Raw genomic sequence first — 18,696 nt, 5'->3', positions numbered from 1 at the left:
AGTAAGATTAATAGAGTAGTAGAATATCCAAGATATTTGAACTACATGTTGTCAGAATTTGGATTACTCTGTTTTTGCACCAAAATCTATAGATTGCATTGTCCATTTATATTGGAAAACAAAGAGAAACAGTTTATGGTTTTACAAAACTGGTTTTAAAAGGAATCTCACAGATTCACCATTCAGCTAACATATTTTAAACACTTATTATGAAGATATATCAGGTATGCATCCTGTCTTCAAGAGGCTTAGAATTTAGTTGTAGAGATAACATTCATACGATTCAGAAAGTGGTAACTACAAGAAGGATATAATGATCAAGAAAGTTCTCATAGTGGGAATTTCTATTTTGTGAGGCAATCTAGATTTGGATGATCTAGAGAGAGAATTGAAGTGAGAAAGCTTTTCAAATGGAGAGCATAGAGTAAAGGAGGACCTAGAGGGTAGACTTTAGCTTTGTATGAATGAGGCATATTAGGTTTACCAGCCTGACTGGGTCAGAATATCATTCTTTTTGAGAGCAGTAAGAAATAACGATGTATATAGGATAGGATCAAATTAGAAGGCAGTGGATTTTTAACTTGTTATATGCAATAGGCAGTGATGAGCATCATACTTTCTTAAATAGCCTGTGAAGAGCATGGTAACTGTGTTTTAGGACAGTTCTGCATGTAGAGACTCTCATTGTCTTAAATTGCTGCTCAACTTCTTAACTGATTTCCTTGTGCTAATTTTCACTTCACCTTCCAAGCTATTTTCCAGAATGATTCAGTCCCTAACTTATATCCTCTTACTGCCTCCAGGATAAAAATTCAAATTCCTTAGCATGGCACATGTCTTTCATGTTCCAGCCTGACTGCCTGGTCTTACACCTCATTATCTTCCCCTTCCCTACCTCTTCTAGTTGGGTGGAGTTTTCCTCTGGTATTAGATATCTTCCATTTTCTCTTGTAGGTTTTGCATTACTCCCTAGGTAAGATTTTTAAAAAGGATAGTGGTGGGAGACATAAGAAGAAATTGCCTTCATGAAAGTACAAATCTTTAAATTCAAAGGGATGTGAAGGAGTTTTTTAAGATTTTTTCGTTTGGTTTTTTTTTTTTTTTTTTTTTTTTTTTTGAGACAGAGTCTTGTTCTGTCGCCCAGGCTGGAGTGCAGTGGTAGGATCTTGGCTCACTGCTATCTCCGCCTCCCGGGTTCAAGCGATTCTTCTGCCTCAGCTTCCCGAGTAGCTGGGACTACAGGCGTCCACCACTATGCCTGGCTAATTTTTTTGTACTTTTAGTAGAGACGGGGTTTCACCATATTGGCCAGGCTGGTCTCAAACTCCTGACCTTGTGATCTGCCCACTTCGGCCTCCTAAAGTGCTGGGATTACAGGCATGAGCCACCGCACCCAGCCAGTTTTTTAGATTATTAAGAATATAGTCGGCCGGGGGCGTGGTGGCTCACGCTTGTAATCCCAGCACTTTGGGAGGCAGAGGCCGGCGGATCACAAGGTCAGGAAATCATCGAGACCATCCTGGCTAACATGGTGAAACTCCGTTTCTACTAAAAATACAAAAAAATTAGCCTGGCGTGGTGGCAGGCGCCTGTAGTCCCAGCTACTAGGGAGGCTGAGGCAGGAGAATGGCGTGAACCCCGGAGGTGGAGCTTGCAGTGAACCGAGATCGCGCCACTGCACTCCAGCCTGGGCGACAGAGTGAGAGAATCCATCTCCAAAAAAAAAATAATAAATAAAAAATAAAAAAAGAATATAGTCGTGTAGAGGAGCAGTATTTCCTTAAAATTAGACAGTGTTTTGTTCACATTTGAGAAGGTGGGAATGGAAGGGAAAGCAAGAGGAAAAGAAAACTACACAGAATATAGGGAGCTGGCTGCAGCTTCCTGGACCCCCTGAAATATGTATGGTTTCCAAGTCCCACTAATATCTCTTGTGGCTTCCAGACTTGGATTGCATGGATATTTGAGTTTAAAAAAAAAAATCAAATCTATTAATTTTGCCAAGAAGAGTTATTAAACAACTACCATGTTTTTTTGTGTTTTAATTAATTTTTTTTTTCCTGAGCCCTTCCTGCCCAGAGATGGTTTCCTGTTTTTAGAATAAAAGATGCTTGACCATCTAAACACAGAAAAGACGTGTTTTCAGGGGAACAGTTTTTAAATTGAGTCAGTTAATTAATATCTCCAGCCCAGACCTCCATCCTGAACTTCAGACTTTTCTAGCTGGCTGCATAATTCACATTTTCACTTTGAAATCTACCTGATATCTTACGTAGACCATGTCCAAAAGAGAATTCTTGATTTCTGTTCTTCCCACCCTCATGCCTGATAAACCTGCACTATCCATAGCCTGTCCTTTTAATTTCCTTTTTGTCACAGTAATTATTACCTTCTAGCATGCTGTATAATTACTCCTCATTATGTTTATTATTTCTTTTTCATGTTCCCCAGCTTGAATGTATGCTTTTGGAGGGCAGGAATCTTTATCTGTTTTTTTCAGTCCCAAATGTATCAGAAAGTTTGGGCACATGGTAGGCAGTCAGTATTTATTGAATGAATGATTAAAATTTAGCTTTTTGAAAAAACTATGTTGTTTTTTTAAGAATTAAAAAAATTTTTTTGGTAGAGACAGGGTAATTAAAAAAAAGTGTTGTTGTTGTTTTTTTTTTTTAAATACCCAAGCTGGTCTCCAACTCTTAGGCTCAAGTGTCCCTCCTGCCTTGGCCTCCCAAAGTGCTGGGATTACAGACATGAGCCACCACTCCCTGCCTATGTTGTTGTTATTGTTTATTCTTTTCATTTTATTGAAAATTTCGAACATCATTCTTGACCCATGTTTGGAATGGGAAATTGCCCAGTGAAGGAGAGAGGATGTTAAATCTATCTTCCTGGTTGGAACTATGAATGGGTTTTTCATGAATTTATAACTCTACAAAATAATTAGGTTTATAGTGTACTTCAGTATATAGGAAGTAAAATCACTCAGGGATCTGGTCGTGTGTCTTATTTTTTCCTTGTCAGGTAAGTTTAGAGTTCCATACAGCCAACTTTCAAAGTAGCTTTTGTAGCACAATTCATTTGTAAATTCAGATTTAATGACACTTTATTTATTTATTTTTGAGACAGATTCTCACTCTGTCACCCAGGCTAGAATGCAATGGTGCTGATCTTTGCTCGCTGCAACCTCCACTTCTTGGGTTCAGGTGATTCTCCTGCTTCAGCCTCCCAAGTAGCTGGGACTATAGGCACGCAGCCCCAAGCCCGGCTAATTTTTTGTGTTTTTAGTAGAGATGGGGTTTCGCCTTGTTGCCCAGGCTGGTCTGAACTCCTGAGCTCAAGTGATCTGCCCGCCTCAACCTCCCAACCTGCTAGGATTACAGGCATGAGCCTCCCTGCCTGGCCAGATTTAGCGAAACTTTATTAATCACTTAGTTTTGCTAATTACTGTCTTTCCATAATGTTTTGAATACAACGCTATTGTAGTTAATACGTTGTTTTATAGTTATTTGCTTACATGTCTGTTTCTGCAACTGAATTGTAAATCCCTTGAATATAGGGAAAATATATTTGTATCCCTACCACCTGAAAATAGTACCTGCATAGTATTAGATGGTTGCTAATTGCTTGTTGAATGAATAAATAAAAGTCATGGAATTACGCATGTTGACAATTATTGATTGATTTTATCCTTATAACCTAGTGATGTGTAGATGGCATTATTTCTGTTTTACAGACAAGGAAACTGAAATTAAGTGAAGTAAATTATTCCAAAGTATTTGACTACTAAGTAACAGTACCAGAAAGTTGGAGATCATATGTATTTTTTTACCAATTGGGGATCATGTGTATTTTTTTTTTTTTTTTTTTTTTACCAGTCCTTTGTATTTGCTTTACAGCTTTCAAAGGGATTTTATATTTTTTATCCTCCTTCATCCTTATACCAGCTTTGGTAGGTAGGCAGAGCAGGTACTATTCTCATTTTACAGAAGAAGAAAATGTCTGTCAGAAAAGTTAAGTGACTTCCTCAGTGTTACACAACTAATAAGTGTTTGGGCTAGTTGTAGATCCTAGGTCTTTTGACTGCTAGTCTAATGCTGCCTCTACTACACTGCGTTACTTAAATGCTTAATGAACAAGATTGGAGGAACACATAAACAACATTCATAGTTTATATCCATTGGCATTTCAGTAGATATTCACTCACATAATTATAGGAAAAATAGAAAAAAAACTTGTGGCATGCATTAAGATATTTGTGAGGAAGTTTAAATTTGCCTTGAGAAACAAAAGACAGTAGAGCACTGATAATGAAGAGTATGTGCTTAGAAGACTAATATAAATTGTGAAATTTTTTTTCATGCTTCTAATCATCTTGAATCAATAGACATATATATTGCACATGAAAATTAAGGCCTGATTTTCCCTTTCAGGGAGTTGTTGATTGGAAGAAAATTCTCTTTTTTCCAAATGCTTTTGGTATGGTCTATATAGATTTGTAGTTTCTGTCTTCATCCCATTTCATTCGTTTGCTCTGCATAATATAATACTAGTTTAGAATATAGAATGCAAAGACACATTTATGCAACATATTTTATAAAGGCAATTAGGTAATATATTTTTTTAATGTGTATATATGCAGAAAAATTTTCTATCTACGAGTGAAACAGATCCATCTACTTTGGGAGTTTCTCTTCCTATTGGTGAGAGGTTATCTGCTAAGGTAGGTGGATAGGAGTAGTTATTGTGGGTAGCAGTTTTCCGAGGCATCAAAATCATAAAAGAACATACTGCTGATTTAAATGCAAATGGAAGATCACATCAGTTCCCCATACTTGAATATACTTCTATTTCAAAAATCCATGGAGTCATATTTATGCTGTTTAAAAAAATTTTCTTGAACACAACATTTGTAACCATATAATTATATATTTCTTTAATATGTTTATTCTTTTGCTGTATTCAGTTGTACTTAACTGAATATTCAGAATTCATTTTTTTCAGCACTGATTTCTGACTATAAAGTTTATGCCATGTAACACAGTTATTGGAATGAGTGGATGTGAAATTATAGTGAGCTTTTATGTAGGGTAAGGGTAAGGGTTCTTTGAATGTGTGATTCTGTCACTCCATTAATACACGTCCGTATTCCTTAGAGGTGAAAGTGATAAAGCACTCTACACCTCTTGTAGCGACTCAGGTCTCACCAGAGTATATCAGAGATCATGAAATAGTATATAAGACAAAATGGACAGTTAATAAATTTCAAAAGACCTAGTTTCTTTTTTTTTTTTTTTTTTTTTTGAGACGAAGTATTACCCCGTTGCCCGGGCTGGAGTGCAGTGGCGGGGTCTTGGCGCAGTGCAACCTCCACCTCCCCAGTTCAAGCAATTCTCCTGCCTCAGCCTCCCGAGTAGCTGGAGGCAGGATTACAGGCACCTGCCACCAAGCCCAGCTAATTTTTTGTGTTTTTAGTAGAGATGGGGTTTCACAATGTAGGCCAGGCTGGTCTCGAACTTCTGACCTCGTGATCCACCCGCCTCAGCCTCCCAAAGTACTGGCATTACAGGCATGAGCCACCGCTCCCGGCTGACCTAGTTTCTTTAGTACTTTTTTAGATTGTGTTGTTTTAGCGACGTGGGAGTATTAAAATTTAAGAACATTTTAAAATCTTATATATTTATGTTTTAACAGAACATTTCATTATAATATTTTATAATCTGTGATAATTTTCCCTTTTTAAGTTTAAAATATAAAGGATCGTTTTTTAACCTTGGAAAGCAAATGGTTAGCAGCAGGTGCTTCAGGGGAGTGGGTTGGGCATTAGGAGAGGGAGGTGTCCCTGAGAAGGAAAGAAGGAAGGTAACCCCATCATATCTCTTTGGAAACAGGCTAATGACAGATCTCCTGGCAAACACAATCATCATATTTACTAGTGGGAGAGATTTATCTCTGAATGCTTTTGGCAGAATACACCTGGTTTGTCTAGGATTGCTGTTGGGAATCAAACCTGGAATCTATGGATTTATGTGGCATGGCTCTTTGGAAAATGTCATCTAAGCTCTGTTAACTATTGGAGTATAAAATGGAGATGTTTCATGAACAAAGCAACTCCCTTCTGTTAGAGACCTCATGTATCAATGGACCAAAGCATGTAGTCATGCATATTCTCATGTGACAAGAAAGACCTGGGGAGCTGTATGGGTGTCCTCAAACCTCTTCCGACTTCTCCCATACCTTTCAGTGACATCTGTCCTTGAAATTATTAGTAAAGCTTGATTCTGGGTAAGAGTTCTGATATGTATGATTCAGATTTGACATTCTGATAGGACATTGAGGTATTTTTTTTTCCTGAAGTTGAAGTTTAACATTGCCTTTTGATTTTTATTTTAAGGAAAGGTTGAAACTTGAACGTAACAAAGAATACAATCAGTTTCTCAGGGGTAAGGAAGAATCCAGTGAAAAGTTCAGACAGGTGGAAAAGAGTACTGAGGTAGGTTTTGCTTTTGAAGTAAATCTGTACTACTACTACCACAAGTTGAATATTTTATACTTGAAAAGTTTTTTCTATTTTAGACATTTTACTTTTTTTTTTTTTTTTGTAAATACTTGCAAAATTAAGCCAAATTAAACCAAACACAGGACATTTAAATATTTAGTTTTGGAAGTTATTTTATCTCATAGTGAAGAACTTTTAACATTTAATTGGGGAGATTTAATTTTAGAGATCAGTTTTGTTAAGTGATTTTCATTTATTTTTAAAAATTTAAATGAGTTTTTATGTTGCCAATTCCTAGCTATGTTTTTTTTTTTCGAAATTTAAGGATCAATTAGCCGGACATGGTGGCAGGCACCTGTAATCCCAGCTACTTGGGAGGCTTAGGCAGGAGAATCGCTTGAACCTGGGAGGCCGAGGTTGCAGTGAGCCAAGATTGCCTCACTGCACTCCAGCCTGGGTGACAGAGCGAGACCTGGTCTGAAAAAAAAAAAAAAAAAAAAAAAAAAAAAGAAGGATGATTGACGTATCTGGGGCCAAAACATTTACCACTTTCTATATCCTTTGTGTTGAGAATTTAATTTGAAATATTTTGAAGTAATATCTCCTGGGATAGGAATTTGCATTTAGTTTATCTTCTCTTTCTTTTTTCTTTTCTTTTCTTTTCTTTTTTTTTTTTGAGATGGAGTCTTGCTCTGTCACCGAGGCTGGAATGCAGTGGCACAGTGTCAGCTCACTGCAACCTCCGCTTCCTGGCTTCAAGCGATTCTCCTGCCTCAGCCTCCAGAGTAGCTGGGATTACAGATGCTGGCCACCACGCCTGGCTAATTTTTGTATTTTTAGTAGAGATGGGGTTTCAGCATGTTGATCAGGCTGGTCTTGAACTCCTGACCTCATGATCCACCTGCCTTGGCCTCCCAAAGTGCTGGGATTACAGGCGTGAGCCACCAGGCCCTGCCACAGAAAGGTAAAATTTTCTTGAAGTTTTTTTTTTTCTAAAAATATATATGGGTGATTAATGTTGCCTAGGCTGGTCTTGAACTCCCAGGCTCAAGCAATCCACTGGCCTCCACCTAGAATTTTTATGTAATAAGCTTTTCGTAAACTGTACAATTTGATGGGTTTTAGAATATGTAAACCACAATCAAGATAACGAGCCTATCCTGTATCCCCCAAAGTGGTTCTGGGACCCTTTGGAATCTGTGTGTCCTCATTGTCCTCCACTCATTCCCACACTGTCTCCAGATCTTCCTGACCTGACTTCTATCACCCTAGACTAGTTTACATTTGATCATTTACTATAAATGGATCATACAGGATATACTAGTTTTGGGGGTACGGCTTCTTTCACTCGGTATGATTATTTTGAAGTTCATTTGTGTTGTTGAATGTACGGATAATTCATTCCGTTTTGTTGCATAGTAATGTTCCATTGCATGGCTGTATCAGCTTGTTTATCCATTCCCTTGTTGATGGACATTTGGGTTATTTCTGGTTTTTGCTATTACAAGTAAAGCTCATATGAACATTCATGTAAAAACAAATATATGTATATATGGGTGATTAAATAAACATCAGAGTTGAAATGGTAGACTAAGTATAAATTGAGGGTTTAATTACCTTATAAGAGATAGTTTCTCATCAAGTTTTGTTTCTTTTTTCTTTTTTAATTGAACAGCCCAAGAGTCAGAGAAATAAAAAACCTATTGGTCAAGTTAAGCCTGATTTAACTTCACAAATACAGACATCTTGTGAAAATTCAGAGGGTCCTAGAAAAGATGTCTTAACTCCTTCAGAGGCATATGAAGAACTTCTGAACCAAAGACGACTAGAGGAGGACAGATACCAACAACTAGATGATGAAATCGAATTAAGGAATAGAAGAATTATTAAAAAAGCAAATGAAGAAGTGGGCATTTCCAACCTAAAACATCGAAGGTTTGCAAGCAAGGCTGGCATTGCAGATAGAAGATTTCACAGATTTAATGAGGATCGTGTTTTTGATAGATGGTATCATAGACCAGACCAAGATCCTGAAGTAAGTGAAGACATGGATGAGAGGTTTAGATATGAAAGTGATTTTGATAGAAGACTTTTGAGAGTGTATACAAATGACAGGTATTTACAACTTCATTTTTATTTTCTTTATTTGCTTAATATAGCAAATTAATTGTTAATATTTGCTGTTACTTTTTATCATTATACTAGGGAGAAGCAGTTTTGATTTATCATAATTAATTCTAAGATGCTGTCAGTTTTAAGATACATCATTATTTTATGTCCCACTGAGGGTAAAAAGAAAACACTCAAGGTGGGGGCCCTGTTGTAAAGTTGGAAAACTGAAAGGCTACACCGTTTATGTAAAAGTATGTGAATTGGAAGTAGTCATTCCCACAGAAAGGGAGAGAGAGGAAACGTCCACATCCCAACCTTGGCAGTGAGTGGAGAGTAAAGATACAAACAACCTTCCCTGAGAATTTGAAATGTAAATTAGTACTGATTCAAGTTCACAGTCCAATTCATACTGCCAGTAGCATCCAAAGAAACCTTGAGGCAAGAATTCAGAGTTTTCTCAATTCATAGTGCTCTTGGATGAGGGGAAAAATAACTCTGCAATAACTTGACATAAAACCAGGTCATTGGCTATTCTGACTTCCAATATTAAAATGTGGCCAGGCGTGGTGGCTCATGCCTGTAATCCCAGCACTTTGAGAGGCTGAGGTGGGCGAATCACGAGGTAAGGAGGTTGAGACCAACCTGACCAACAGGGTGAAACCCTGTCTCTACTAAAAATACAAAAATAGCCAGGCATGGAGGCACGCACCTGTAATCCCAGCTACTCAGAAGGCTGGGGCAGGAGAATCACTTGAACCTGGGAGGCAGAGGTTGCAGTGAGCAGAGATCATGCCACTGCACTCCAGCCTGGGCGATAAGGTGAGACTCTGTCTCAAAAAAAAAAAAAAAAAAAAATGTGGCCCGGCGTTGTGGCTCACGCTTGTAATCCCTGCAGTTTGGGAGGCCAAGGCAGGCAGATCACTTGAGGTCAGGAGTTTGAGACCAAACTGACCAACGTGGTGAAACCCCATCTCTACTAAAAATACAAAAATTAGCCAGGAGTGGTGGGATGTGCCTGTAATCCCAGCTACTCGGGAGGCTGAGGCAGGAGAATCGCTTGAGGAGGCAGAGGTTGCAGTGAGCTGAGATTGTGCCACTGAACTCCAGCCTGGGCGACAGAGCGAGACTGTCTCAACAACAACAATAAAAATAAATAAATAAAATAAAACGTGTGAAAAAAGGATACCTTAAAATAGATGAAATACAATTTATTCCCGTAGTCATAAGTTTTTCAATCAGATTTTCAGATGGTTTTCAGTTCCTTTGAATGTTTTTGTGACACTATAATTTCTTAACTGCTACAATGAGGTTTTATTGTTGTATTTATCATGTATTGATACTTGCCATAGTTTAACCTAACTTGTTTTGGAGATAGGAATACCTCAGGGTCTCATATTTGTCATTGACTTGCTTACTTGACAAGTGTTAATACATTTTGAGCAGCTTTTGGGACCTGCTTTATTTACTAGTCCAAATAGATTAGTTTTTAAGTATTTAGAAAATGTTTTCGGGGTAATGCTGTACATTCAGTATTCTAACTATTAATTACAATACAAAGCTTTTACAGTTGTCTTCTACATTCTGTAGCTGCTATGTCCTCACACAATATTTTTAATATTTACCTTGATTTAGGTAATTTGAATGAAGGATTAGATTTTGGAAATGGCAATTATAGTTTCTCTGATCTGAATCTAATTGTTTATACTTCAGAAAATTCTCCAAATCCTATAATGTTATATCTGAAAATGCTTATATATGAAGGTAATTAAAGGCTGACTAAACTAAAATAACTCAATTGGGGAACTGCAAGTAATCTCTGACTCTTGGTGATAATGTCTTCTTTGTACACGAGAACTTCTTTTCCCTTTATGGTGTTTGTTTACCTTTAGGGTGAATGTAATGCATACCCTTTTAAGTTTGGAATTTTAAGAAACATAATGGTTGCTTCTTTGTTTTTTTTTTATATTTTAATCTATTACTTTTATAATTATATCCTGTGATAATTTTATACATGAACTGACAAATGAATATCATTCTATTTGAGAACTATCGTGTCTTCTTATGTATCCCAAAATAAAATGAACTCCTTTAATATAAACTTTCCCAAATACTATTTAAGAATAGATTAAACATGAGGTTGAGTGAGAATAATTCTTGTTAAATACTTTAAAGTGTTTCTTCAATATATAAGTCATATTTTATGTATTTTTATTTTGTTTTTATATCAACTCTGACATCTCCAAGTGTTTTTTCTTATGTGTCTCTTTAACAATTGAATTTAAAATTGGATTTCTTTATTTCAGATTTACAGATTCCTCATTTCCAGCAAAAAAAAAAAAAAAAAAAAAAAAAAGACTTCATTCAGTAGTTTATAAATAGACTGGTTGGTAGGAGAAATGACTGTATTTGTGAAAATTTTGAGACCAAAGAAATGTGGAACTGAGTTTCATCTCTTGCTGCAAGCATTTATTCTTAACATACTATGCAATCTTGATCAGAAGTTCTCGACAAAAAATAATTATAATGTATTATAAGAAGTGCACAGTTAATTTTCCTTCATTCTTCTACGTTTTCTTTGTTCTTTTTTTTTTTTCCTTTCCTAAAAGTCAGCATCTGGTAAATTCTAGTTTTGGTTTATAATAATTTTTTATTTTTGGTTTCAATTTTTCTCTACCCTATAAATGTTTACTTTTTTTCATATACCGTAATTATTAATGAAATATTTCCCCATACTTAAATATGGGAAAGCTAAAACTTTTCTCAGAAAATGATGTTACCTTCCTAAACTCATATCATGAAATCACTGACAGTGTTCTTAATTAACAAGGTGGTTAACACTGTAATTGACAGTTGCATTCTGTGTGTGTATGTGTGTTATTTATGCATATTTACCAATTTAAGTAAAATCATGTTTTAGGAGCTTTCTAAAGTAGAATGTAATAGCATGTCTTAAGATACTTTGAAATTTATAGGCTCTATTTAAATATGGTAATCTTAGTCTTATTTATTAACTTGAACTGTAGAAGTTAATATTTTACTTTATTATTTTTTACTTTAGCCAGTGTTAATGAGTAAAAGAAGTTTTACTTCTTAATACCCAAAGAAACCAGGTACAGAGTAGATGGGGTTGATAATAGAAAACAGTGCTACCAAAGTAAATATAAAAATTGGGAAAGAATGGAAAACAAAGAGAAAAGTGATTATCCACAGTTAACATCTCAGAGTTTTTCTTTAGCTTCTTTTTTTTTTTTTTTTTTTTTTTTAAAGATTAACGTGTGTTCATTTTTAGGATAAACTTGGCCTGTACCCTATACCTGGTTTCTTTGGGTATTAAGATTTTTACCTGATCAGCTAGAGTTGTTGACTCATGTCTTCAAGGAAATAGGGAGAAAAATATTTTTTTCATTTAAAATATCTTTTTTTTTAGTTAGTAGGATGGTGAAACCATTTTGCAATTATTTTATTCCCTCAATCGTATCTGATTTGCATGTCAAAGGTATGAGTTCTGTGCCCTTCTGACAAAACCCTATATATTAAAAGCCATAGAATATTTAGATATATTTTCTATGGCTATACCACCTTGGAACGTGCCTGATCTTGTTTGATGTTGGAAACTAAGTAGGCTTGGACCTGGTTCTAATTTGATGGGAGAGTATTTAGATAGATTACTTCTGGGCCACAAGGATAGTCTTAATCTGGTACTCTCACAGTGAAACAGAAAGGGGTTCCAGGGACAAACTGAACCTAAACAGAACCCCTGAACTTTGATTAGAATCAAATGGTTCTTAGACATCTAGTGAGTGTATTACTTTTGGATATTATCATCTGTCTGTTTTCCTTTAATGTTGAGGTGATTGAATAGAGAGGTAGCCATGGTAAAACCACTGCTGATTCTTACCAATTGCTTTCTTCAGAGAGGACTTTTTTTGTTCAGAAAAGGTTACAACAATAAATTGTAAGATCATAAAATCTGTGTAAGTGAACTAACAGAGCTAGTTCAGGATGATTAAATGCTAAATTTGTTAGAAATATAAAGGGCACTTTAGTAAATGAAGGAAATGCCATAAAAATTGTAGGGATATTTTAATAGAGAATAAGGCGGCTAACTTTCCAAACTATAGTTTGTCTTTTCAGCTTTATTTCCCTTCAAGGTTTCTTTTTTTTAGGTCTTACATTGGTAATTTAAAAAAAATTATAAAATCTATGTTTGTAAACAGTAATTCTACCTTGACTTAAAAAAGATAAACAAATCGTGTCATTTCATAAAATTGAATAGTATCCCTAAGATTTTATTATCTTTTTAGTGAAATGCTTATTTCTGCTCTTTTTTAGCCTCTTAAACATTTTTCAGTCTTGATCTTATAATTATTGGTGACAAAGTGGACTTTTATAATCTTGTTAATGATTTTTTTCTTCAATGAAAGGTATACTTTAGAACATCTTTCATATGTGCTGTTCACTAGGAAATCTTTTGATTTTGCTGTAGATTTTAGCAAAGAGACCTTAACCTTATACATAAATAAAATCATTTCTTAAATTAATTTAGGATGAACTTTGAAAATGACCTCTTGTGTTTATGGTGTTTGCTTTACTATCTATATACACTGAAGAGCCTGTAAAAGATTTTTTAGTGTGGATACCTTGGGTGCAGTGGTGGTATAAAGACAAGCTAGAATTATTAATCTAAATATTATCTTCAGAAAACTTAACTAATAATTAAGGAAGCCACAAGCCCTATGTTAATTTTAGAAAAAGCTTTTGTATATTTAAGTGGCCTTTAATTCTGGGACTCCAAGTTATGCTTTTAAGAATTTGTAACTTTAAATTTCTATTTAATTTTTTTTTTTTTTTTTTTTTTTTTTTGAGACAGGGTCTTACTCTGTTGCTCAGGCTGGAGTGCAGTGATACAGTCTTGGCTCACTGCAACCTCTGCCTTCCAGGCTCAAACAGTCCTCCCACTTTAGCCTCCCAAGTAGCTGGGACTATAGGCCTCCCAAGTAGCTGGGACAGAGCCGCCGTGCCTGGCCTCTGTTAAAAAAATTTGTAATAAAGATTTCTTTATTATTAAAGAATATATATATAAATAAAGATTGTTTTTATATGTAATTTTTTTTGGCATAGATACCTCTTTATTACACCAGTGAATTTACTTTTTGTGTTGTGTCATGGGTTCTCAAGAAAACCTCTAGGTTGGGTGATTTGCTAGGAGGATCCATAAGGACTTTGGGTATAGTTGTACTCACAGTTATAATTTATTACAGCAAAATGATACAAAGCAAAATCAGCAAAGGTAAAAGGCACATGGAACAAAGTTTGAAGGAAACCAAGCACAAGCTTCCAAGGGTTCTCTCCCAGTGGTATCACACAGGAGATGCTTAATTCCTCCAGCATTCAATTGTAACAATATAAGGAAATGTGTACCAGGAAAGCAATTAGACACTCGGTGCCCAAGGTTTTTATTGTGGGATGGTTACATAGTCACCCTGTACCTGGCATGTACCAAAATTCCAGACTTCCTGAAGAAAAGCAAATGTTTAGCATAAACTATAGTTTGTGCAAACAGTTTAAGCACAGTGAGCTGCTCTTATCAGTTCTGCCAGTGGCTGTAACTCTCCCAAAATCTATATTCCCAGGTGCCAGCCAAGGGTCAACTGTACAGTCAGGCTTTTCTGAGGATAGGCAGTCTCAGGCCTGCTCTGTTAACGCTTTTCTGCATTATATATAAATATCCAGTATAACTAAATCTGGTTGCCTGGCAGTGTTAATTACAAATTTGAATTTGAGTTTGTATTTACCTGTTTGTTAAGTGGTAGAAGTAGGGAATGACACTAAACTGATGTGTCATTCACACATCAGAATGTGTGTCTGTGATGAATGTGTGTATGTGATGTGTGATCGATTAAAAAATGGAAGCCCTTCATGCGTTATGCCATGTCATAGTTACTAAGATTAAAATTCCAAATAGTGTTTTCTCCACAGATGATACTGACAGTGGCTTGTATGATGGAAACAAGTGAAGAAAGAGTTTTACATGCTGGTTCTGTGGAGAGTGAGAAGTTTCTTTTTTTTTCCAGATAATTGCCATTTTTCTTAATCCGATAATGAAATTCACCTAAAATACTGAATACCACTTTAATTACCATATTTCTTTGTAATAGTCCTCTTGAGAAAGACAGTATAGTTGGGTAACTCAACAGCCATGTAAAGAAACTTTGAAATGCTTATGAAATGCTGATTTTCGCGGATGCCGATAAGTGTTGGTGTAAAAAGTCACGTTGGTTTCTATGGAATGAGAAATTAAGCTAAAAATGAAATCAGTGTTTGCCAAATGGAAAAAAGATTGATTGAAAAACATTTTTTCATTATTATTTTCCAAAAAGGTTTTTAGAGAAGAAAATAGAAAACATGCTAATCTTTCTTTTTGTTGTTTATGACCTCGTAAGTAAAGTTAGCTAATCATTTTCCCTGTTTATGTTTTCCATTCACCTATCAGTAACATTTATTCTTTCCTGTGATTTACAGTGTTAGCAAATGTCACGGTTTGTTATATTTGATTTAATTTATTGATAAGACTGCTGCTGTATTTTTAAGTTAAAAAGGTTATGACAGGGCGCGGTGGCTCACGCCTGTAATCCCAGCACTTTGGGAGGCCAAGGCGGGAGATCACAAGGTTAGGAGATCGAGACTATCCTGGCCAACATGGTGAAACCCCGTCTCTACTAAAATACAAAAAATTAGCCAGGTGTGGTGGCGCGTGCCTATAGTCCCAGCTACTTGGGAGGCTGAGGCAGGGGAATCACTTGAACCCAGGAGGTGGAGGTTGCAGTGAGCCAAGATTGCGCCACTGCACTCCAGCCTGGTGACACAGCAAGACTCCGTCTCAAAAAAAAAAAAAAAGAAGGTTATATATGCAATGAAATAATTCACAGACTCTGAATTTTGATTTAAAAAATGTTCTCATTTTGAATTTTGACTATAATCTTTGTGAGTGCAGGGACTGTGTCCGAATACCCAGTAGGTGTTCAGTTATTCACTTTTAAATTGAATGATAAAAAACTGTTAGTATATTTGTAGTTTTAAAAATAAAAATTTATAGAAAGTACATTAAAACAATTTATAATCTTTTTAGAAAAGATTATCACATTTAAACTCTTAGTGTCTCATTAACCAGCAGATCATACAAATTCTATTTAATTTTAGAATGCATTTATAGTAAAACTTCATTATAACACTTTGTTCCCTTTGATGTTGCCAACATCAAATGCAAAAACACCAAAGTGTTATAAGAAGGTCCACTGTATGTGGAACATGCTTTATAAGCTAATGTGTTTTTAAGGATGCACAGGAACAGACGAGGGAACATGCCTCCCATGGAACATGATGGGGATGTTATAGAACAGTCAAACATAAGAATTTCATCTGCTGAAAATAAAAGGTACAGTATGTAATATAAATTCTCCCCTGTAGTCATTACATTGTGAAACAGAATGTGCCTAAAACTGGCTAACTGAAAAAGTAGAAAGATACAGTAAATTAACAGCCTTCCTTCTTAGTGAGAAGTGAATTAAAGGAAAACAAAGGATGGGGAGGTAATACTAAATGGAAATCTATAATACTTTACAGCATTCTTTTAAAGAACAAGTTTTGGTTATAAAGTGTGCCAAGCTGTTCTGAAGAAGTCCCTATCATTACAAAGTATGTAAATTTGTTTGAAATAATAAAAGAAATAAGTATAATTTAATGGACTAAAAATCAACTTAAAATATCTTAGAGTCATGGTGATGCAACTTGACTGGAAATAAATTGAAAATGTGGCCGGGCGCAGTGGCTCATGCCTGTAATCCCAGCATTTTGGGAGGCCGATGCAGGTGGATCACTTGAGGTCAGGAGTTCAAGACCAGCCTGGCCTGGCCAACATGGTGAAACCCGATCTCTACTGAAAATGCCAAAAAAAAAAAAAAAAAGAAAAGAAAAAATTAGCCAGGCGTGGTAATCCCTGTAATCCCTGGTAATCCCTGTAATCCCAGCTACTCAGGAGGCTGAGGCAGGAGAATGGCATGAACCCAGGAGGCAGAGCTTGCAGTGAGCTGAGATGGCGCCACTGCACTCCAGTCTGGGCAACAGAGTGAGACTCCATCTCAAAAAAAAAAAAAAGAAAAAAATTGGAAATGTTCCTGTGGTGTGAATTTTTCTTTCAAAAGTTTATTTTTGATTTTCAGTTTATCAAGTAGATAGCTTTTATGCTTACTTTGTAAAATTAGTGCTCATATATTTCTGTCATGTTGAAAGGAAAGGAAATTATATGTATTTTTTTTTTTTTTGAGATGGAGTCTCGCTCTGTCGCCCAAGCTGGAGTGCAGTGGTGCGATCTCGGCTCACTGCAGGCTCCGCCCCCCGGGTTCACGCCATTCTCCTGCCTCAGCCTCCCGAGTAGCTGGGACTACAAGTGCCCGCCACCTCGCCCGGCTAATTTTTTGTATTTTTAGTAGAGACGGGGTTTCACCATGTTAGCCAGGATGGTCTCGATCTCCTGACCTCATGATCCGCCCGCCTCGGCCTCCCAAAGTGCTGGGATTACAGGCGTGAGCCACCGCGCCCAGCCGGAAATTATATGTATTTTATATTTATGTTCTCTTTCTACTTACAGTTTTTTATCATTTTGGTGGCATTCCTGTGTCGTACATAAGGATAAATGGTTTTGAATCTATAGCATACAGTGAAGATAATGTCATATGTCAAGAAAGATGTCTGTTTTTTCTAAGAAAAGTAATATATAAACACTGCTTGCAATAAGATAATTTGCTGTTTTGTTCTAATTAATTAAGTTTCCTTTGAGGATTTTTTTGCCTTGTTTCTGTCTTCCAAGAAAGGTTTTTTTTTTGTTATTGTTGTTTTTTTTTTTTGAGACAGAGTCTCGCTTTGTTGTCCATGCTGGAGTGCAGTGACATGATATAGCTCACTGAAACCTTGACTTTCCAGGCTCAAGTGACCCTCCCACCACAGCCTCTGGAGTAGTTGGGACTACAGGCATATGCCACTATGCCTGGCTGGTTTTTTAAAAAAATTTTTTGTAGAGACAGGATCTCTGTTGTCCAGGCTGGTCTTGAACTCCCAAACTCATGGTGGGATTACAAGCATGAGCCATTGTGCATGGCCAGGAAGGAGCGTTTTTAGGGATGATCTTTTCTAAGTGTGTGCATAGATCACTCTTTCTCTTCTTCTTCATTTTATTTATTTATTTATTTATGTGCACTTATTTTTTTTCTTTTTCTTTTTCTTCTGTTTTGAGATGGGGTCTCGCTCTGTTGCCCAGACTGGAGTGCAGCGGCACGATCTCAGCTTACCACAATCTCTGCCTCCTGGGTTCATGTGATTCTCCTGCCTCAGCCTCCTGAGTAGCTGGGATTAGAGGCGTGTGTCACCATGCCTGGCTAATTTTTTTGTATTTTTAGTAGTGATGGGATTTCACCATGTTAGCCAGGCTGGTCTCGAACTCCTGACCTCAGGTAATTCGCCCACCTTGGCCTCCCAAAGGGCTGGGATTATAGGCGTGAGCCACTGCTCCCGGTCTTATGTGCACTTATATTCCTTTTTTTTTTTTTTTTTTTTCCTGGGGTAGCTTTTTTTTATGAAAAAGGATTTTTTTTTTTTTTTGAGACAAATTCTTGTTCTGTCACCCAGGCTGGAGTACAGTGGCGGGATCTTGCTCACTGTACCCTCTGCCTCCCGGGTTCAAGTGATTCTCCTACCTCTGCCTCCCAAGTAGCTGGGATTATAGGCGTGCGCCACCAAGTCCAGCTAATTGCTGTATTTTTAGTAGAGACAAGGTTTTACCATGATGGCCAGGCTGGTCTCAAGCTCTAGACCTCAAGCGATCTGCCTGCCTTAGCCTCCCAAGGTGCTGTAATACAGGTGTTAGCCACCATGCCCAGCCTGAAAAATATTTTATTTGAGAACCTGTACAGCCAGTGAAGCAAGCTGAATGTTTTTGTTTTTGAAATGTGTCTCACTCTTGTCGCCCAGGCTGGAGCACAATGATGCTATCTCAGCTCATTGCAACCTCCACTTCCTGGTTTCAAGTGATTCTC

The 18,696-nt window shown here is 36.6% G+C and overlaps 1 protein-coding gene across 14 annotated transcripts in view; it reads left to right on the top strand.

Annotated features, from left to right (window-relative positions):
• The window catches only part of CSPP1 (centrosome and spindle pole associated protein 1), a 137,720-nt gene that overhangs the window by 22,488 nt on the left and 96,536 nt on the right, over window positions 1-18,696 (top strand). For 9 of the 14 annotated variants that reach the window (XM_030795211.1, XM_030795215.1, XM_030795214.1 and 6 more), the window contains 4 exons: window positions 4,640-4,720; window positions 6,392-6,490; window positions 8,172-8,611; window positions 15,945-16,043. In XM_030795211.1, coding sequence (XP_030651071.1) covers window positions 4,640-4,720; window positions 6,392-6,490; window positions 8,172-8,611; window positions 15,945-16,043 — 719 coding nt within the window. The remainder of the gene's footprint in view (window positions 1-4,639; window positions 4,721-6,391; window positions 6,491-8,171; window positions 8,612-15,944; window positions 16,044-18,696) is intronic. The other 5 variants (XM_030795208.1, XM_030795212.1, XM_030795207.1 and 2 more) reach the window with 2 other exon arrangements.

The sequence above is a fragment of the Nomascus leucogenys genome, chromosome 16 (genome assembly GCF_006542625.1).
Source record: "Nomascus leucogenys isolate Asia chromosome 16, Asia_NLE_v1, whole genome shotgun sequence".
NCBI lineage: Eukaryota > Metazoa > Chordata > Mammalia > Primates > Hylobatidae > Nomascus > Nomascus leucogenys.
This window is presented reverse-complemented; position numbering and strand designations above follow the sequence as displayed.